This window comes from Octopus sinensis, linkage group LG24 (genome assembly GCF_006345805.1).
Source record: "Octopus sinensis linkage group LG24, ASM634580v1, whole genome shotgun sequence".
Lineage (NCBI taxonomy): Eukaryota > Metazoa > Mollusca > Cephalopoda > Octopoda > Octopodidae > Octopus > Octopus sinensis.
Window position 1 is genome coordinate 30,764,678 of NC_043020.1, and position 22,881 is coordinate 30,787,558.

At 39.1% G+C, this 22,881-nt stretch overlaps 1 protein-coding gene and 2 long non-coding RNA genes across 4 annotated transcripts in view; 1 reads left to right on the plus strand and 2 right to left on the minus strand.

The window, feature by feature from the left end:
• LOC118767792 overlaps positions 1–995 on the minus strand; it is a 10,590-nt gene extending 9,595 nt beyond the window's left edge. The window contains exon 1 of the long non-coding RNA XR_005003708.1: positions 227–995. This is a non-coding gene — a long non-coding RNA (uncharacterized LOC118767792). The remainder of the gene's footprint in view (positions 1–226) is intronic.
• Positions 996–1,275: 280 nt separating this feature from the next.
• LOC115223853 (probable serine/threonine-protein kinase DDB_G0282963) overlaps positions 1,276–22,881 on the minus strand; it is a 41,919-nt gene continuing 20,313 nt past the window's right edge. The window contains exons 5-10 of one of the 2 annotated variants that reach the window (XM_029794545.2): positions 17,594–18,999; positions 14,468–14,624; positions 10,440–11,342; positions 8,164–8,304; positions 5,782–5,853; positions 1,276–1,384 (exon numbers count right to left, since the gene is read on the minus strand). In XM_029794545.2, coding sequence (XP_029650405.1) covers positions 1,359–1,384; positions 5,782–5,853; positions 8,164–8,304; positions 10,440–11,342; positions 14,468–14,624; positions 17,594–18,999 — 2,705 coding nt within the window. In that variant the 3' untranslated portion in view covers positions 1,276–1,358. The remainder of the gene's footprint in view (positions 1,385–5,781; positions 5,854–8,163; positions 8,305–10,439; positions 11,343–14,467; positions 14,625–17,593; positions 19,000–22,881) is intronic. The other variant, XM_029794546.2, reaches the window with a different exon arrangement.
• Positions 1,592–5,860, plus strand: LOC118767793. Its single transcript, XR_005003709.1, has 2 exons — positions 1,592–1,624; positions 5,505–5,860. It is a non-coding gene; the product is annotated as an uncharacterized LOC118767793 (long non-coding RNA).

A 22,881-nucleotide genomic window follows, 5' to 3' on the forward strand; every position in this document is an offset into this window, starting at 1 on the left:
TGTATAAAAACAAAATTCCTCTTTTCTTTGATTTTTGTTTTGCTTTTGTTATATTTCTCTTTCAATTCCAAAGCTCACTGTTTGGCACTGTTGCAAAGACTCCTTCCTACCTTGTTGAAGAATTTCTGAAACTACCCCCCTATTATGTATGCATGTAACTGTGAGAGAGTCTGTATGAGTGCATATATAAATCAAATTATAAACTCCCCACAAAATATGAATGAACACACACACACACACAAGCTTTTTGTATAATAGTTATTATTTGAATTGAAAATGGCTTTATACAGGTTTGATTACTAAAGTGCATGTGTGGGATATGTATGTATGTATGTGTGTATATATAATATATATATATATATGTATATATAATATATATATATATATATATATATATACACATACATATTTGATATTACCTATCTTTCTCATTACTATCCTCCCCTGTCTACTCCCTCTTATATAAATATGTATATATATATCTTAAATAAGGTGGGTATGAATGTGGTCACTTGACTTGCTAGAAGTAACTGCTAAATTGCACCCTACAATCTTATTAAGGAAGAACACATTGGATAATGTTGTCTTGGCTACACAGTTTTGAATAAGTGTATCCCTAGCTGAAATACTTTTGATTGTAGGTCTGCTCGGTCAAAGCTGACCTGTGGCTAAACAACAACAACATACATATGTCTCTCTCTCTCTCTCTCCAATCTATCTGTCTTTCCTCCTTTCTTTCTTGGTCTATTTTTTTTTTCCCCATTATCTTTCTCCTCTCTCTCTCTCCTTCAATTAAAGATAAAAAGAATGAAAAAATTTAAGAATATGGAGGTAGGTGAGGGAAGGGTACAAAACCCTCAAAATAAAGATTAGAAACACCATGACCACCTCCCCAAAAAACAAAAATGAATTTGATACATTTTCCTTGCTGGAAATATCAACTGGAATTGTTACCATCCTATTGAATGGAATCTGGGACATTTTCCTTTCTCATGTACAGGATTAACATTGGATCAGTGAAAAAAAAAAAAAAAAATTAAATAAATGATAAAAGAAATGAAAATAATTCGTTTTTATATATTTTATTTTTCGTATAATGAACTGAATTAGTTTCAAATAACGCTTTGTATTTTAATTGTATAATTTAAAATTTTACCATTTGTTTTTTTTTTTTTTAGCATAATAATAATAATATATATCATTTGAAAATTTAATTTTGGGGGAGATTTCCTCTTTCTTTATTTTTGTTCTTATTTTCATTTTAGAGTTTTTAAAAAAATTGTTTCATTTTAAATATATCACAGTTTAATTTCTTTTGTTTTTTCTGTCATCGATATTATTATGCTGGAGGTTTATTTTCACTGGTATTTTGTAATTCTTGATGCTAGTCACAAAAAGTAAAAAAAAAAACAATAAAACAAATGTTAATTCTTGTCAAAGTTCAAATTATAATACAGCCACAAATAGTGGATTTCCAAAGTTTATAAAATGATTATGGTGTCAACACTATGCAATTCTTTCTGGTAAGAAATGGGGAGAGAAATTTGAAAGATTGCTTTGTCCAATGGTAGATCATCTGTCGTATTTACAGGAGATGTTTCTACGCTATTATTTGAGCTTTTATGTGCTTTGAGATCCGTTGTTCCAAAAAAATTATTTCACAGTCTCTTAAAAGTTTATAAAATATCATAAATTATATTTTTGCAACAAAGCATCACTAATTGTGAGCAATGTAATCCCAGAAAAAATACCTCCTGTTTAAATGTTATTCCAAAGCAGATACAAGTGCTATGTGCATTATTATGCTGGTGCCATGGTAAACTGCACCCAGTGCACTTTGTTAACATTGTCAGGAACTATGATTTACTACTGCTCCACCACATCGAGTTCTTATAGTAATGGTTTCAAACATAAGCAAAAGGTGGAGGAGGAGGAGGAGTGGGTGATTAAATTGATCCCAGTACTGGGTTCATTAATTTTATCAACCCTTGAGGGATGAAAGGCAAAGTTAAACTCAAAAAGATTTGAACACAGAACATAAACAACTGACAAATGCCACAAACGCTCTGATTTTTGTAATTCCCAAGTTTTAATCCTTTCTACAAGGGGCAGAAAGCAGTTACATCAGCCCCAGCACTCAACTGGAACTCATTTTACTTGACTCTGGAACGTTGAAAGACAAAGTGGACCCCAGCAGCATTTGAACTCAGAAAGTAAAGCCAGAAATGCCGCTAACCATTTGGTCCAACTCACCAATCAGCTTGCCACTTTAAAATAGTCCCCATTTCAACACAAAGAGGAATTTCAATCTACAGAACACTAGGTTATGGGCCCGGCACGTTTCCACTGCACCATTTTGCTCACATTCATTAATAATAATAATAATAGCTGCTTCTAATTTATGCACCAAACCCGAAATTTTAGAGGAGGTTACCTAATTCATCCACCTCAAAAGGATGAAAGGTGAAGTTGGCTGTGGCAGGATTTGAACCCAGAACGAATACTATCCCAATAATAATGATTTCAAATTTTGACACAAGGCCAGTAATTTTAGTGGGGGTGGGGTCTTTTACATCAATCCCAGAGCTTGACCATTACTTTATTCTACTGACCCCAGCAAGATGAAAAGCTAAGTTGACCTCAGAACTCTAATAATGTTTTCTAATATAGCATCAACTACAGTACTTTACTTAATCACCCCTGGAAGTGTGAAATTTGACCTCAACAGGATTTTGAACCCAGAATATAAAAGAGCTGCAAAATTGCAACGCAATTTTTCCACTGCTCCAAAAATTCTGCAACCCTACCGAAGGGAGGTAACTCCACTATTTCGTAATATAAATTTTTCTCTCTCCTTTATTTTATGCAACTCACTATTCTGCCAACTCGCCACCGTTAAGCAACACAATCCTTAATACGGAACCCTAAGAGACAACTGTGTCTTGAATTTCGAATTTCAGAACAAAAACCAGCGGCCCTAGATTGTAAACTAAACGTCAAAATAGACGTCCTACTATCAAAGCAAAAGCAGGTGCATATGAACTCACAACCAGTGAGAAAAAAAGATTACAAATATTATTACAGTTCATTTATAGAGTAAATATCCTGGTAAATGAAACAGTGAGATAATTAAAATTACAAATAACAAAATACATACAATGGGATAATTTAAAACAAAAATACACAAACCAGAAGTACAGGTACAAACATTACCATGATATTTCTGTAGGGAGACGCAGAAGTCTTCACACTAATTTGAATAGTAAGAAACACTACAAATTCTATTACAGTGCTTTTATATGCAAGAACCATAAATTGGTTGAAACTAGGATAAATATGTAGCTGCAATTCAGTTGTGGGACAGTCTTCGTCAATGTCACCAACGTTATATTCAGGTTGCAGGCAAACTTACAATGATGGACCAATAACAGGATTCTCAAATGATGAAGTAGCAGCAAGAGAGAGAGATCATTTTGAAAGACTTTTTCAACTGCTATCTGTCTCATTAGCATAGGTTTCTGTTAAGGCAATGTCTCTTTAATTGAATAAATTCCCATAATTTGTAGCTCACTTCAAGGCCAGCTATTAATTGCAAATTTTCTCCATATCATCGAAAGCAATGTTTTTCCGCCCGTGTTCTCCATCACTATTATCTTCATTCTTATCTATTTTTAACATCAACTCAGCAATTTCCCCATCACTCAAGGAATGCACAAGGTCATCATTATCAATGTCCGCTTCTTCTAGATCACTTACACTTCTGCATGATAAACTTTTAGCGTAAGTTACGAGTTTTGATATCTTCTCATTAGTGACATGAAATCCTCCAAACTCGTTACCTATCAGGTCATTTTCATCAAACATCGATGTTGGCCAAATTCTGTGCCAAGCATTTCTTACTGTTTATTTGTCAACGTCATTCCAAGCATTCACAGCTGCGTAGATGGCATCTTTTGTTGACTGCATCAAGCACACAACTTGTAAAATTATTTCCATCGTTGCTCTTCTTGGAACGTAAAATTCCTTGATCACAACGCTGTCAAACAGATGTCACATTGGGAGGCAAGTAAATTCCAAAAACACTTTCTACAAGAAGTTTGATGGGAGGATGTGCAGAGCAGTTGTCCAGGAACAATAGAATTTTACAGTTTTCTTCGAATTCAGCCAAAAGCTCATGCTACTCGTACAAAATGGTTATTGAACCAGTTAGAAAATATTTCTTGGGTTACCCATGTTTTCTTGTTTGCATAATAATGCACAGGTAAATTAACTACACCTTTCAAACATCTCGGACATTGGCTTTTTTCAATGACTGCCAACTTCATCATGTGTACCTGCGGCATTAACACATCCAAGAATAGTTAACCTTTCCTCAGCATCCTTAAAACCTGTTGGTACTGTCTCATCAACTGTTGTTAAGGTTTTTCTTGGAACATAGCATCAGTGTTGTCAGATGTGATCTTGGCAAATCCATCTGTGTAGTTTTCCGCAGCTTCATAATTAGCAGAAGCTTTTCAGATATTTTACACCATGATGCTTCTTAAATTTCGGCAGCCAGCCTTCTGAATATTGACAATCATCATCATCGTTTAACGTCCGTTTTTCATGCTAGCATGGGTTGGACAATCTCCTTCAATATTCATTTCTTTATGACATTTTCTCACTTGTTTCATGACCAACAAACCATTCAGTAGCTTATGCTCCTTTCTTCGTAGTTGAATGCATTGTCACCACACAGTCAAGATTTTCATTTTTCACCCCCATATAGTGTTTTCCTATTTTTCATTAGTTTGTGATTATCACTCTCACTATAAAGTTTCTGTAGTTCCAACACCATATTCTTCAGTGAGCTGCCATACAGACACACCATCATCAAATTCAATAGTAACTCCACTTTCAGCATTATTGATAATGATGTTTCCTTTTCTTTTCCTCGCTGCTATCTATTAGGGTATTTGCAGTTCTTTTTGACATTTTCAGGGTAAATTATATACAAAGTCACAAGAAACAACACGAAGACAGCAAACAGCAAATGTCATCTTCTCTTTGCAAGAACTGAGCTAAGCATTGCCATGTCAGGCCACGCAGATCAGTTGTTTGTACACCAAACGACTCTGTTATGACACGCTCCACCCTCAACAAAAAGAAGTTCAGTTTTGGGGGTTTTTTTGATTTTAGATTTCCAGAGAATAAAGGATTGTGTACATGTATAACCCTTCAAGGCCTGAAATTTGGCAAGAGGAAGCAAGATGAATAGATTGACACTAGTGCTCACCCTTGGTATTTATTTTATCAACCCTGAAAGGCAAAGTCCAACCCCAGCAGAATTTGAACCTCAAACGTGAAGACAGACGAAATTTTGCATCAGTTTTGTAATTGAAGCGCAAGGCCAGCAACTTTGATGAGACGGGTTTCAGTTGATTACACTGACCTCAGGATTTGGCTGATATTCTATTGCATCCATCCCAGCTGACCTCGACAGGATTTGAACTGAGAAAAAAGAGAGTTGAAAGAAATGCAGTATGGCATTTTCCCAGTTCTGTAAGCATTCTGCCAGCTGGCCAATAGAAGCAGTCAATTTTCTGTTGAGTATTCAGAATGATGAAAGACAAGATTCTGTGAAACCAAGCCAACTCAAGATAGACAGCAATAATATTCAGCCAGCCATGTAGTCTTAAAAGAGAAATAAACCATTCTGACCGTGGTTGAGGAATTGGGATAAATTAATTTCATTGTTCTGTGAACTCGACTAAATTATAAACAATGTCAAAAATATCTTACCTTTTAGTTTGTTGTTAATCCTTTCAAGGGATTCCATAAGTCGTTGTTCTTCGAGAGATATTATTGTTGGACCTATAACAAAAAAAAATAATTTTTATCTATTCACATATTTACAAGAGCCAACCTCTGCATAGTCCTTCAACCTGCTAGAAATAGCAGCCAACTTACATATGTTGGTTTATGGTGGGCACATGGGAGTGCTCAATACATGTAGAGGCTGGTTTTTTTTTTGAAACTGGAACTCGATTTGTGAGACAAATTTTCAGCTTCATTTTCAATATATAAATACTCACACAATGCTAATGAAAGCAACTAAAATAAGCTTAAACTTCAAAGTAACTCAACCTTTTTCTTATGAAAATCAAAATGATAAGATAATGTATTGAGAAGTATTCAGTGATCCTTCAATTGATTTTGGACTATTTTTATGCATAAAAGTCTCTCCCCCTCCCCCTGTGTGTGTGTGTGTGTGTGTGTACATGTGTATGTCTTCCAACAAACTATTTCCATTTCTATTCTTTCCTGCCGCTCTGCTTTGCCTATGTCTCCCCCATCATAAAACAGCAACATCTCACACATGAAAACGGTATCTGAATATTCCTTCAAGCTTCATAATGCCAATGCTTGCCCCCCCCCCCCCAGTTTTTGCGATGGTAAGCAGAGGAGAGATAAATTTCCCTGGGATATGTTGATAGTCCTTGTGCCCTTTACATATGTAAAGGGCAAATCAAATATGGAAATATTTTCAGATGGAACCACATCGACGTAGGAATAAAGACTTAGGGAAATGGTGGTGGTGGTGGTGTTCATGGGAACGCTGCTATTGATGCAGAGGTGGTGGTACTATGTTGATGTACTAATGATGATAGCAGTAGTAATAATAGTGGCGTCGGTGATGGTGGTGGCAATTGTAGTGGTTGTTGTTTATCTCAAAGTCAGTGCTGATCAAAGGCAATCCAGTTGTGACCTCACTACCTGTTTATAGATGTTTACATTATCCATTGTGATGTGTCTTTTCTCATAAGCAGCAAAGGGTCATGTAGTGTTGGTCTTTGGCCCAAGAACAACAACCCTCTATGATCAAAGGCATTCCAGCCTTGACCATTCTGTCTTTATCATCATCATCATTGTCAGTTAAACTCTAAACTCCATGCTGGTATGGGCTGCACGATTTGACCAGAGCTGCTCAGGCTCCATTTGTCTGCTCTGGCATGGTTTCCATGGCTGGACGAGGCCCTTCCTAATGCCAACCACTTTACAGAGTGTGGATTGGGTGCTTTAAACGTGGCACCAGCATGGACGTTTTTATGTGGCACTGGCATGAGCGCTTTTACATGACACCTGCGCCACCCTAGATGCTTTTATGTGACACCAACACTCATGAACCTGAAAGACTAGGATCTCTGAGCTAATAGAGGGATGTAGAGGACATGCCTGTATGCCTGGACAGCTATGACTTTACATAGCTTGACGTGTCTTCTCAAGCACAGCAAACCACTTTGTCCCTTGTCATCCCCTCTGTGAGGCCCAACTTCTGAAGATTCTTGCTCACCATTTCATTCCAAGTCTTCCTAAGTCTACCCACTTCTACATGTTTCCTCCACAATTAGAGATCAGCACTTCTTGATGCAGCTGCTCTCATCTGTATGCATCATATGACCATACCAGCAGCCTTCACTTTTGCACACTACACCTGATGCCACCTGTACCCAATTCTTCCCACAAATCACTCTCTTTTGTGCACTCACAAGGATTGGTCATCTTGGAGCCCAAGGTGACACACACAATGGAACTGAATCCAAAAGCAGGAGGCTGCAAAGTGAACTTCAGAACTACACAGCCATGCCTGGGCCTACAGCTTCAGAATCACATGGTGAACGGAACAGGAAAATGCCTAGAAACCCTGATTTCGTCCTTCCTTCTGGTTTAAACATTGCCGAGTTGTTCTTCTTAGAGGTTATTATTGTTGTTGTTTCTATGTGAAAGCAGTGAAGGCACATAGCTAATGGTTGAGGCATTCGGCTCACAATCAAAGATCAGGAGTTCAATTCCCGGGAACATGTTGTATCCTTGAGCAAGACACTTTACTTCACTCAGCTGCCAAAAATGAATTATACCTGTAATTGAAAGGGTCAGCCTTGTCACATTCTGTGTTGATACTGAATCTCCCTGAGAACTAGCTTAAGGGTACAAGTGTCTGTGAAGTGCTCAGTCACATGAGCAAGCTGACTGTTGAGAGTTGATCAAATCAGCTGGAACCCTCGTTGTCATTAGCAACGACGACAGAGTGCCGTGTGTACAAAGCCATTTACAGATGATTTCTACTACAAGAGAAAGAGGGGGAGAAGGCAGAGGAGGGGGAGAGAGACGTGTGAAAGTTACCTTTAAGGTGCAGCTGTCTTCTGTTAAACACCTGCTGCTCCACAGCAGCATGGTTCATTGCAACCATCATTTGCTTGTCTGTCACGTTGAGTAGCTTGGAGTAGTCTTCTGCCGTCAGAAATGCAGCCAGGCTTTCACTGACTGAAATTGGGTTAGAAAGGCATAAGAGAGAGAGAGAGAGAGAGAGAGAGAGCTGGTGGTGGTGGTGGTGTAGCTGGTAGTGGTAATGGCAGTGGTGGTGGTGTAGGCTGTGAAGATGATGTACAAGGTGAGGATGGTTGTGGCTGTTAGTGTTCTCTCTTGTTATTGTTGTTGTTGCTTTTTGTCGGTGGTGGTGGGAGGATGAAGGAGTAGGGAAGGTACAAACGGTGGTGGTGTAGGTGTTAATGCTGGTTGGTGGGTGGTAATGGTATGAGGGAGTAGTGGTGGTATGCGAGGATAAGGAGGAGGGTGATGATAGTAATAATGTTGGTGGCAGGACGACAGAAGGCAGCCAACTGTTGCACATGGTGGTGATGGCAAAAAAAATATATATTTCTGCTGCAAATCTTTACCAATCTTCAGCAAAAGCAACAATATCAATAACAAAATATTACATTATTGATTATTAATTTCCCATCATATATTTTATCACCTATAAATCAATAGAATAATTCACATAATTATAACTAAAGAATTTTTTTTTTATATATATATCAGAAAAACTTTTTCGATGTCTGCTGAATGCTTAGAAGTGTAGAGTATTTTTCTATTTTCTAATTGAAACAAAAAAAGAAATTTCAGGAAAAAAGTCACTTAACCTTTTAACATTTAAACTGTGTCCAGCCGAAATATTCTGCTTATTTTATATTCAACCTGGCTGGATCTGGCCTCTCGGACCCTCCCTGCTATAATGTCATTCTAAAACTAAACAATCACAAATAACAAAATCTTGAAACTACAACAAGTTAGAGCAAGATTAATTCAAAAATATTGTTTTGACAAGAACAGATGGGTCAGTGGGTTCTGTGGCTGGATACAGGGTACTGGGTGCTTTTTATGTGGCACCAGCACCCGTGAGGTCACCAAGTACCTGCAAGAGCCCTAAAATGAACAATAAGAAATCAGGATAGAGAGGAGCAGATGTCCTGCCAAAGAGTCATCTGAAAGCTAAAGGGTGTTGACCTGTCACCACCTTCAAAATATGTGACCCCTATTGCATTATTTCAACAACTTAGGGATACAAAACAGAGACCTGCAATTTGGAATACACATACCTTCCCTTTTACATAAACATTAAGTTATGGTTTTGAGGCTTAGGCCTTTTTTTGTTTTAGAGAATCTGTTTTGATTTTCAATGTGGCCAAAATTTCAACTGCAGTTGAGGGTTTCCCCAACCTTTGGTATAAAACAGTCATAAGCAAACTGCAGCCCTGGGTACATTCTGAATGGTACACCCAACAAAAAATTGCCTTACACCTTTTTCAGTAGAGCAGCTTGCCAGATAATTAGGCATGTCTCATGCTGCCTGCTTCTCAAAAAAAAGCTGCCATTAATGATGTAGAAACTCACCCACTGATTCAGGGATGATGATGATGATGGGCCTACTCATGAATATGACACTAGTGTTCATGCTAATGGTGGTGATGAAGATCTGGTTATAATCCTTAAAGGACTGAATGTTAATTTCTGAAAGGTTATTGCATGTGGGATTGCACGGTGCCCTAATCCAATGCACTTATTACATGTTTGCCCTACACTCACCACATGTTAATGCAGTGCACAAGTCCAATGATGTTTTCAAACTGACAAATATCCATCTCCAATGGCTTACACATCCTCATTCTGAAACCCCACCAAAATCTGTACATTTTTAGGCTCTCCCTTCCCCCCACACCACACCTCAATAGAATTTCTTTCAATATAATTCTTCATTCATTATGATCTTGGACAAGTTTAAAAGTCAGAAGTATAACATTCACTAACTACCGCCTGCCTATGTCCTATCAACAACCATCACTGGACCCCACTTTCCAACAGCATATGCTACATCACTTTCATCTGGTTCCGTGCCTACTTACAGCCAGGTGGGCTCAGGCTGAGCACTAGGTATAAACCAGTGCTATACCCTCTCCAGTACAGAGCAACCCCTGCCCTCCTTCATCTTTCACTCTCCTCCCTCACATTGGAATGAAAACCAGCCAATTTTTTTTCTGGCAGGATTTGGACTTGAAAATAAAAGAGAAATAATTCAGGAGTGGAAATTGCTGGCAAAAGAGAAGAAATATCAAACTCACCATTTGTGCGAACACTGGGCACGGGCTTCACTCTGTTTCCTACATTACTCTTCTCTGTCTTGCTCAATGAACCATCATAATAACAATGCCTGCTGTCATTATCACTAATATTATTATTATCATTATTATCATTATTATAATTATTATTGTTGTTGTTGTTGTTGTTATTGTGAGTGGCATAGGAGTGCTGTTTGGCTTTCTGTTGTAGAAAGGTAAGTCGTCTCAGGTAGCTGTCAGATTTCTCCATGTAGTTGAAATTGTCGAAACCATTCTGATGCACAACACTCAAGTTATTGCTCCAGCCGGGCGTTTTGCAGGTGACCAATCGACCGTTAAAGTGAACGGGCTGTGAGTTTGCAGTTAACTGTTGTTTATATTGCAACTGTTGTTGTTGCTGTTGCTGCTGCTGGTATTTTACATGTAGTTGTTGCTGGGGATGGTGAGGATGGTGTCTTTGGTGGTGTAAAGAATTCTGTTTGAAACAGGATTTCACTTTCTGCCACACCAAATTGATATCTTCATCTGTGGGTGTCTTGTCTACATGGATACCTACGGGTGGCTTTGATGACACCTCACCAGCAGATGTCAGTTTTCTCCTCTCACCCAAGTTTGAAGCAGGCTTCTTGTTCCCACTCTGGTTTGAAATGTTTGACAATGCCGGACTGTTGGCTGCAAGCAGGATCTGAGAACTGAACATATTCTTCAGCTTCCCCATGGTGATGTGTTGTAGACCAGGTTTCTTCTCTGCAGGCTTCCCACTGGTCATAGTCTCGTTACAGGTGTTCGTTGATGTCTGCTGGCCATCATTATCAACAGCAGACTGTGTTATAATAAAAGCTTTTGCCGAAGGCCGACCTCCATATTGGTTTTCTTGATTCTCATTTACGATTCCACTCTTTTCACCTGCAAAAACAACAAAGCATTACGGGTGAAACGAGTAAAAGACTAAAAAATGTAATCCATTCTTCTCAAGGCCCAAAAGTTTGGAGGCAGTGGGGGTTAGTTGATTACATTGACTCCAGTAGTCCTGGCACTTATTTTATCAACCCCAAAAGGGTGAAAGGCAAAATTGACCTCAGCAGAATTTGAATTCAGAATGTAAAGCTATAAAAAAACGTTACTAAGCATTTTGGCCGGCCTGCTGACCATTCTGCTAGTTCACCAACCTCATGAAATGAAATAACAATAATAATACCTAAAATAGAAGACAGGGCTAGAGGAGGGGGGGCGGGGGCGGATCAAGTATACTGACCTCCAGTACTTAACTGAGATCAATGAAATCTTTATATTATTGCAGATGCAGACATGGCTGTGTGGTTAAACAGCTTGCTTTCCTACCATGTGGCTTCAGGTTCAGTCCCACTGCATGGTATCTTGATGAAGTGTCTTCTACTACAAACCTAGGAAAGCCTTTTGAGTGCAACTGGTTGACAGAAAGGAGCCCATCATATATATACACACACACACATATATATGACTGGCATCCGTGCTAGTGGAGTGCTAAGAGCACCATCTGAGCGTGATCGTTGCCAGAGCAGCTGACTGGCTTCCGTGCAGGTGGCACGTAAAAAACACCATTTGAGTGTGATCGTTACTAGCATCACCTTACTGGCACTTGTGTTGGTGGCATGTGAAAAAATATTTGAGTGAGGTCGTTGCCAGTACCGCCTGACTGGCCCCCCGATGCTGGTGGCATGTAAAAGCACCCACTACACTCATGGAGTGGCTGGCATTAGGAAGGGCATCCAGCTGTAGAAACTTTGCCAGATCAGATTGGAGCCTGATGTAGCCATCTGGTTTGCCAGTCCTTAGTCAAATGATCCAACCCATGCCTGCATGGAAAGTGGACGTTAAACGATGATGATGATGATATATATATATATGAAACCCATACCAACATAGAAGACTGATGTTAAATTACAATGATGACAATGATTATACATGTGTGTGTGTGTGTGTGTGTGTGTGTCTGTGTGTGTGTGCGCGCACGCCACTTTAACTTGACATCATTATGGGATAATTGTAAATGAGTGTCACTGTCAGAGAAGTGATGTCATTTGTCTCCAATCTTCTGCGCAAACCTACCTGGCCAAGGGAAAATATCACACTGTTTAAAAACAAGTGAAGGTTGGTGACTGGAAGGGCATCCAGTTGTAGAAAATCTGCTTCAATTTATTCTGTGTAACCCTGGAAAATTGGGTGCTAAAACAACGATGATAATGAGACACTACAGAGCCCTTTTTGGGATTCTCTGACAATGTGGAGAAGGGGACTATTCAGTGACACTGACCCCACTGCTCAAATGATAATTTCACTGACCCCAAAAGAAAGGCAAAGTCAACCTCAGTGGGATTTGAACTTAGAATGGAAAGAACTGGAAGAAATGCTGGAAAGCATTTTGCTTTGACATGCTAATGATTCTGCCTTCCAATGAATAATAACTAAAAGCAGAATTATTATACAAGTTTGTTCAATATCATTTTCAAAGGTGGAAAGCTGGCACAACCGTTAGCATGACAGGAACAATGCTTGGCAGTATTTTGTCCATCTTTATGTTCTGAGCTCAAATTAAACAGAAGTTAACTTCTACCTTTCATCCTTCCAGGGTTGATAAAATAAGTACCAGTTGAACACTGGGGGCATCAATGTAATCAACTTATCCCATCCCACAGACTTGCTGTCCTTCTGCCAAAATTTGAGACCAAAATTATTTTCATAGGTTTAAAATTTTTTGAATTGGCAGAATGATCTTCTGACTTCATAATTGGGCAAAAACTGGGGAAAAAATTAAGTGAGAAAGCTCCACTGGCTGTATAAGGTTAGTGTGGATGAATGACGAAAGCAGAAAGGAACTGAGGAGAAAAGTGGATATCAGCAGAAATGTGTGTAGTGTGCAAGAAATACAACCATGTTTGTATGGACATGCAATCCATTAACATCCATTTTGCCATACTTGTATGGGCGAGATGAGAGTTGTTGAAAGAGATTCTCTAAAGTTGGATGCCGTTCTTGTTGCCAACTCTCACCTGTTTCTAAACCAGGTAATATTCCCTCACCCCAGGGCCAGACGTGCTTTCACATGAAAGATTGGAAACAACCATGTCTGTATGACACTGATGCTCGTTCACAAATCTCATTTGATATCAAGAAAAGGATGAACACACACACACACACAACAGGCTTCTTCCCGTTTCCAACTACGAAACCCACTCAAGAGGCTTTGGTGGGCCTGGGTCTATACTTGCCAAAGATGCCATGCAGCGGGACAGGACCTGAAACCATGTGGCTGGAGAGCAAACTTCTTAGCCAGGCAGCCATGCCTACTTCTATAATGCTGACCGCTGGGTAGAGATCTAAGAGGAAGGAAAGCTTGGAAGAGGAAAACTGAGGAAGACATGGCCAGAAGTAATGAAAGCTAATTTCGAGATGTTGAACCTCACAATAAATGGTCAGACATGATGTGGGAGTGGACCTGTCTAACCCATACAAGCAGAGAAAAGCAAAGGTAATGATGCTAATGATGACAACATTGACAATGACAATGATGATGATGATGATGATGACAATGGTGGTGGCAATGAAAATGACACTGATAATGATGATGACGAAATAGAAGCTTTATTTTTTTTGTAATGGAATCGAGGGTGGACAGTACTCATAATTGAGCGGGGACAGTACCCATGACAATTTTCAAAAGTTCATCCCACTCAACATCTGACCCTATATCCCTGCAACAAGATGGATCCAACTAACAGCACCCCTGGTTTGGTGGTGGATTAAGTCAATTGCAGTCTTCAAAACTGTCAGCATGTGTACATGGGTATGTTTGTGTGTCACACCACTTGACAATCAGCGTTGGTTTGTTTACAGTCTTGTCACTTAACAGTTCAACAGAAAGAGACTGACAGAGTAAATACTAGGCTTAAAAATAAGCACAGGGGTTGATTTGATTGACCAAAACTTCTAAGGCTGTAGCCCCACCATGGCCACAGTCCAACAAATAAAACAAGACTGTGTTAACATCCTACCTTGATATGTACTGGAGGGGTCAGCCCTACACTTCAAGCCAGTGGCCAATGGTTTGTCCACTGCAAAACCTGCTATTTTGTCCTTAATGTTTGAAGCCAGCAACTGTTTCTCACACAGGATGTTCTCCATTGCAAAGTGAACGTGTTTCTTGGATGGCTGTCAATAAGCAACAATTTTAAAACAGAATTTAATGCAAACAGAGTGGAAGACACAATAAAATAATTACAGTAAACGTGATTTTCACCACAACTTTTTTTGCATTTTTCAAACATGGCTTAGTGGTTAGGGAATTCGGCTTGTGATCGTACGGTCAGCAGTTTGATGTCCAGGGATGTGTTATATCCTTGAGCAAGACATTTTATTTCAATTTAAATCATGTTGCTCCAGTTCACTCAGTTGGCAAAAATGAGTAGCAGCTGTATTTCAGCAGGGGCCACCCTTGTCACCATTTTGTGTCACAATGAATCTTCTGTAGAACTACATTAAGGCTACACGAGTCTGTGGAGTGCTCAGCTACTTGATGCAAACTTCAGAAGCAGGCTGTTCCAGCAATCAGATCAACTGGAAAAATCACCATCATAACTGACAGAGTGCCAGTTTATATATATAATATATACATATATAAAATACAGAGATATATAAAATATGTAGTTGGAATTTTTAAAAATGCAAAGCAAAGGACAAAGACAGGTGTGTAAACAACAAACAGCTGTATTAGTTTAAAACGCAGGAAGTGAGAAAGTCTTTTACATTTCGAGCCTATGCTCTTCGACAAAAAGGAACACAGAAATAAGCAGAGAGAGAGAAAATAAAATAAAATAAAATAAAATAATATATATATATATATTAATAGAGGAATTTATCTGTAATATAATATGTGACAATTATTTGGTTACCATAATAAAACTCCGAGTTTCAGATGTCAGGGCGGAAATTGGCTCTGGCATCTCATCAGTTATTAAGACAAACCAAAAATGCTATGGAAATGACCTTTAAATAAAGGGAAAAAACCCAAAGGGGAGAAAGTAAAAAACGCTCACAGAATTTGCGTATGCGCGCATGTACATATGTATACATGCATGCATACACACCCACGTACATATGCCTCTATGCTCACTCACACTCGTGTGAAACACATGCATGCACACACACACACCTATATGTGCACATATATATGCAACCCTACACATGTATACATATACATACTTGCGTACACACGTTTATATACGCATGAGAGAGAATCGTGATGTGGTAGGAGAGAAGTGTGTTCGCATGGAAGATGGTTCACTTGCACTAAATGGGGATGCAAAGAGAGAGGTTTGGAGATGCCACTATGAAAGGTTGCTGAATAAAGAAAGTGAATGGGATAAAGAGAGTCTGCCGAATGTTGACCCAACAGAGGGACCAGCTATCCGAGTTGATAGTTCCGTGGTAGCTAAGGCAATTAGAAGCATGAAGACAGGGAAAGCCCCAGGCCCATCAGGAATCACTGCAGAGATGCTCAAAATGTCTGGTAGTGTCGGCTATAGCCTAGTCACCCGTATAGTTAATCAGGTGATTCACAAAGGAGTCATACCCAATGACTGGTGTAGCAGCATAATAGTCAACTGCTACAAAGGTAAAGGTGACGCCCTAGATACAAATAACTACAGAGGTATCAAGCTGTTGGATCAGGTGATGAAGGTTACGGAGAGGGTCATAGCCCAACTAATTAGAGAGAGAGTTAGTTTAGATGAGATGCAGTTTGGGTTTGTGCCAGGGAAAAGTACTACTGATGCTATATTCCTGGTAAGGCAGCTGCAGGAGAAATACCTAGCCAAAGATAAGCCCCTGTACCTGGCTTTTGTTGACATGGAGAAAGCCTTTTGTAGTCTACGTTGGTTTCATAAATGATGGTCTCAGACATGCAAGCTCTGTTTAGCTGGCACAAATTTTTATCCCTGCATGAACAGCTGGTTTCATTTTGTTGTTTTTGTGTGTTGTGTGCAATTGTGTTTTAAAAATTAATAGCACTTTTGTTTGTCTTAATAACGCTCCTTTACATAGTAATCTCCCTTCATTTAACAGTCATTTTCATAGCATTTTTGTTTGTCTTAATAACTGACGAGATGCCGAAGCAGTTTCTGCCCCGACTTGGTGTTTTATTATGACAATCGAATAATTGTCACATATATTACAGATAAATTCCTCTATTTACATAATATCGAGGTCTCATTCATTCTTTTGTTGTCATACTATTACTATTAATAAATTACCTCCCGTACACTGCAGTTTTTCCCTAAAAGCTCATACAGCTTGTTTTGAAAAATCGCCATATATCATTTGAGGACTCTGCCCCGCAGTAGAATTCAATATGGACGCCTACAACATTGATTATTCTATGTAAAATATACCTATACCATCCAGGGAACTATACTCTAAGAAACTTTTGGAGAAAATTACAGACCTTATTAAGGGGATGAGATGGAAAGCTTTCTTTTACAATATGGAAGAGGACACTACAGAGACCATTTTCTATGGAAATAAATCAAAGAAATTCCCTCCAAAAATCAAAGGCTTAGAAGACTTCGAAGTGGACGTACTGAAGCTCATGAACAAAATAAAATTTTGTAACTCTTTTAGCACTTTCCAACAGAAACTGAAAAACGATATAAATATTACCATCAGCTTGGCTGTGGTTAAGAAGCTTACTTTACAAGCACATGGTTTCAGGTTCAGTCCCACTGCATGGCACCTGCAGCAAATGTGTTCTATTATAAGAACCAGATCAAAACCAATGTCTTGCAAGTGAATTTCAAAAATGGAAACTGAGTGGAAGCTTACCATTTACCATTTTCATCTGTTTGGACACAGCTCATTAGTGTGATGCCCAAACACATTCAATCCTTAAAATCTACACAAGGCATTATGTCTGTTAATGCTTTAGATTGAGTAATTTAAATGTTTAAATGCATCAAATAACATTATTTTGTTTCTAGAAATATTAAAAAAAAATATGGTGTCTATTGACTTTTAAGATACCTATGTATGCGCGTGTGTGTGAGAGAGAGAGAGAGAGAGAGAGAGAGAGAGAGAGAGTATGCATGCACATATTTCACAGCAAAAAATAGATCCTAAAAACATACTTTCTCATTTCTGTCTGTATTCTCCTTTTGATTGGTTGAGTAATGTAAACGAGTAATTTCCAGGCTGTCTTTTAGTTGGAAAGGGATTGCAGATTGGTTGACATTGGCATCAGTCTGATGCTTCAGAATACTACGCACAGATTTGCCATTCTTCTTAGTAAAGTGACTCTGTGTGCCGGCTCGAACTTCTTCACAACCATTACCATTTGTCTCAAGATTCTTTCCATTGGAATAGTAACTGTGAAAGTTGTGTTTCTTCTCATCTTTGCATCCGGGATGGGTTTCCTCTGATCTCACAACTGACTGCTTTCTCACTTTAACTTTTGGTGTTACATAGCAACAAGGCATTATAGGATTGTAATTATTAGAGTTATTACTGTCATCATCAACATCATCATCATCAGCATCACTATCATCATTGTCCCATTTTTTTAATGCTGTACAACTTGAGTTTGACTTCTTTTGATTTGAAACAACAACAGTTGAAGCATTTTCTCGTCCTGTTTTACTAGTTTTCTGGTTTATTGTCACATGATCTGCTACTTCATGTTTTGCTTCAGGATTCGTGGAATTCCATCTGCTTTGACAGTTAGGTGATGAATTCTGTTTGTGTGCATGACAATGGTTGACAAAATTATGCTTTATTTCTTGATGATTAGTGGTTGAATTCTGTCTTGTTCCTTGATAACTATTGGCTGAATTTTGCCTAATTGCTTCATGGTGATTGGCTGAAGTTTGCCTTGTTGATTGAGAGCTAGTGGTCGATAGCTGTTCTGTGGTTAGTGTAGTAGCATTGGTCACAGTATTCTTACAGGTAGATGCTATGTTACTTTTGGAATTCTCTGTAGTTTTATGAATTATAGAATTACAACCAGTTTGAAGAGCAACATCTGATTGAGTGTCTGGATGTTGGTTTTCTGAAGCAGGCCCATTTAGTTTAGAAGAACTATGAGAAATGTTAGAGGAAGTATTTGAAAAATTCGAAAGCTGTCTTTCATAAATATTATGTTTTGAAACTGTCCAAGTTCTTCCACCACTTAATGGCATATTGTTTGGGTCAGCTGTAGAATTTTGGGGCCACTTGGTGTCTCTAATACAAGTATTTTCCATTTGACAATAATTTTCAAACTGATCACAGTTTTCCATGGTACCGTTTATTTTCTTGTCGTTCTTTAGATGATTTCCAGGACTGGACCATGCTGTGATAGGTTTCACATTTGCAGCAGAGTGAGCGACTGTTTTAGGTCCTAAGAGAGACATTAACTGAGCAGCTTTGTGGTTTGGCCATTTTGTTGAAGGCTCTGAATTTGGTGGTAGCTCCTGTTTGGTGGTACTATTGTTGCAGCACGAAGGATAGTCACTATAACCATTGCATTCTGAGTTGGCGTCACAAGTTCTATGGTTACCTGAAAATATGAACATGTATCAATATTACAGTCATGTTAGAGAATGAAACCTTGCTTCAATGGTCCAACTCATTTTAATTGAATTTTCACTCATAATACCTATTGTTAGCAATTATCAATTAAATTCAGTTGGATAGAAATTAGCAAAATTTATAACCTTTATACAAATCTTTAAAGTAATCTATGGATTCATAGAATCATGTGGCTCCTCTGGCAGACCTGGCTAGCAGACAACATAGTAATCCACTACAAAAGATTATAATGCAGAGTTCCATGCAGCTGAAAACCAGGTGGTCTGACTGATGAAATTATTTCATAAAAAGTACATGATTAATAATATATGTGAATATATTTAAACACTTGTCGTCCTTAGGATTACAACTGTTTTGCAGCCTTTATCATGTCGTAATGATTTCAGTGTATAATGAACTATTTTATATGTCTGCATTACAATTGTATATTGCAAATGAGTGCAGGTAAAGAAAGTCAGCTCATCAAATGAGAAACAGTTGTAGACAAGGATGACAAACGGATAAATAAAGATATTCACTTCTCCTACCTCCTGACTTTCTATGGTTTTTTTCAATCCTCCTCCTCCTTTAACCTCCATTTTCCGAGCTGGCATGGGTTGGACAGTTTAACCAGAGCTAGCAAGCCAGAGTCCTGCCCCAGGTTCCACCAGTCTGGTTTGGCTTGGTTTCTATTGCTGGATGCCCTTCTTAATGCCAATCGCTTTACAGTGTGTGTTGGGTGCTTTGAACATGGCATTGGCATTAGTACCATTACATAGCACTGGCATGGCAGCTTTTTATGTGACACCAGCACAGGACTTTTGCTGGCCAGTTCTCTTCACGGGATTCAGCCTTAACACCTCTGCTTTGGGGGACAGGTCTTCTTGAGTTCAGCAAGGCACCAGGTATCTCAGTCTTTTGTCATCTCATCCAAAAGGTTTGAAATTCTGAAGGCATCCTTCAGTGCTTTGTCCCATGTCTTCCTGGGTCTCCCTCTTTCACAAGTTCCATCCACTTTGAGTGAATGGCACTTCTTTATGGAGCTGTAGGCATCCATCTGCATCACATGACCAAACCAGCTCAGTCACCTCTCTTGCTCATTGCATCTAATTCCTCTCTTACATCCAACTTCTCTCTCAATACACTAACACTCCGTCACACATGTACACTTACATTACACATCCAGTGCAGCATACTAGCCTTATTCCATTTCAGCTTTTGCATATCCTCTACATTCAAGGGCCATGTCTCACTACCATGTAGAATTGCTACTCATATCATACACTCTTCCTTTCACTCAGAGAGAGAAACCTCTGTTGCCAAGAGGGGTAAAAGCTCTCTGAATTTTCTCCATCCTATTCTTATTCTAGCCATTACACTCTAATTTAGTTCCCTGGGTAGCAGAAATTATCCACTACCTTAAAAGAGCCTTCAAATCATTTGAGAAAATTGATTTCCCAAGTGTCTGTAGTTTTTATGGCTCCTGTGCATCTTCCACATACAAACCCTACTTTTTCTGATAACCTTCCTATTATTCTACTGCACTACTTGTATGTCCATAACTTACACTGGGTACACCGTATGAAACTCCTGCTTACACCTTTCCTGCAAATCAAGCAGGGCCACTTACCTGAAACGGGTAGGGTCCTGTCTGTTTTCTTGCTTACTAAGACCTTAGTCTTTGCTAAGTTAACTTTAAGACCCTTAGATTCCAGGTTTTGCTTTCAAACCTGAACTTCTTTTTCTAGCTCTGATACAGAATCTGCTTTGAGGACAAAATAATCAGCATACTGTATAGTAGTTTCCAAGGGCTGTCAGTCTTGAATTCCTCTATTATAGCTTGGAGGGCAATGATGAAAAGAAGAGGACCAATGAACACCTGCCTGAACACCAAATTCTTCGCTGTACTCATGATTGCATATGCATAAGAGGTGTAACAATATCAGAGGAAGGTTAACAGCAGGTGCACAGGTACAATAAACACTAGTAATATACAGAAAGTAGACTCCATCAAATGCCTGGAGGGATATCTAGAAGTAGTTGATAGCTTTTGTTATCTAGATGACCAAGTTAGCAGTGGAGGTGGATGCTCTGAGAGCATAGCTGTTAGAATAAGAATAGGCTGGGCAAAGTTCAGAGAACTTCTACCTTTGTTGGTAACAAAGGGCCTCTCTCTCAGAGTGAAAGGCAGATTGTATGATGCCCGTGTGTGAACAGCCATACTACATGGCAGTGAAACATGGTCTGTGACTGCCAAGGACATGCGAAAGCTTAAAAGAAAAGAAGCAAGTATACTATGCTGGATGTGTGATGTCAGTGTGCATGTAGGACAGAGTGTGTCTTGAGAAAAAACACAAGAGGCATCAGATGTGGTATGCAAGAGAGGCGACTGCACTGGTATGGTCATGTGGGGCATATAGATGGAGACAGTTGTGTAAAGAAGTGCCGATCTTTAACTGTGGGGGGAACTTGTGGAGGAGGTAGACCCAGGAAGACATGGGACAAGGTGGTGAAGCATGAGCTTCGAATATGGAGTCTCATGGAGGCAAAGACAAGAGAACATTGCTGTACTTGAGAAGACATTTCAAGCCAAGTGAAAGCATAGCTGTGGCCGGTGGTGCCAGTGACACATGAAAATACCCATGGAGGGAACACATAAAACACTCATGCCAGTGACACATAAAAGGCACCCACTACAACCTCAGAGTGGTTGGTATTAGGAAGGGCGTCCAGCCATAGAAACCAAGCCATACTTCAGTGTAGAACTTGGTGCAGCTCTCTAGCTGACAAGTCCCAGTCAAACCGTCTAACCCTTGCCAGCATGGAAAGCAGACGTTAAATGATGATGATTTATGAATTATAAATGAAGACATAGCAATGGGGCTAAGAAGTTGGTGTTTCACATACATTGTTTTGAGTTCAATCCTGTTGCACAGTAACTTGGGCAAGTACCTTCCACAGTAGTCCTGGGCTGAGAAATGTCATGCGAATGAATCTGAGAGCTAGAAACTGTACAAAGTCCACTGTGTGTGTGTGCATGCATTCATGTCTGTAAATATGCATGTTTACATTTTGTGTCAGCAAGAAAACAGCTTTAAGCTACAAACAGAATTTTCTTGTCATTTTTATCTCCATTAATCATTCAAGCTCTGTACTTTCAAAGACGAATGGAATAAAAGAAAAAACCCTTACTTGAAAAACTGTAAGGTTTAGTGGTAGGAAGAGCATGAAGTAAATAAGTCAATGCTTCAATAATATGCATTTGTCTAACACAAGCTATCATAGAAAAACAGACATGAAAATGAATGATTGCATGAAGATTTTGTTAGTTTTATAGAGTTAATTCTCTTTTGATTTTAATCAGAACTGAATTAAATTTATAAAACTCAAACTTCTGACACATATAAGCTTTATAGGGGCAATCATGGCAGAATGGTTAAGAAGGAAGTCACTTTGCAACCATCTGCTTTTAAGTTGAGTTTCACTGCAGAGCAGTTTTCTACTATAACCCTGGGTTGACCAATGCTTTCTGGGTGAATTTAGGAGATGAAAACTGTGTGGCAGTTCATGTGTCTGTGTGTTTGTATTATCTACTGAGCCTATGATAGATAATACTGGTACAAAGTGCTATGCAGTGGTTTTGTTCCCAGAACCATGAACCATGTTGTAGGGAGAACAATCTTCTTACCACACAGCCATGCCTTCACCTTTATATCATCATCATCATCATCATCGTTTAACGTCCACTTTCCATGCTAGCATGGGTTGGACGGTTCAACGGGAGTCTGGGAAGCCCGAAGGTTGCACCAGGCCAGTCAGATCTGGCAGTGTTTCTACAGCTGGATGCCCTTCCTAACGCCAACCACTCCGT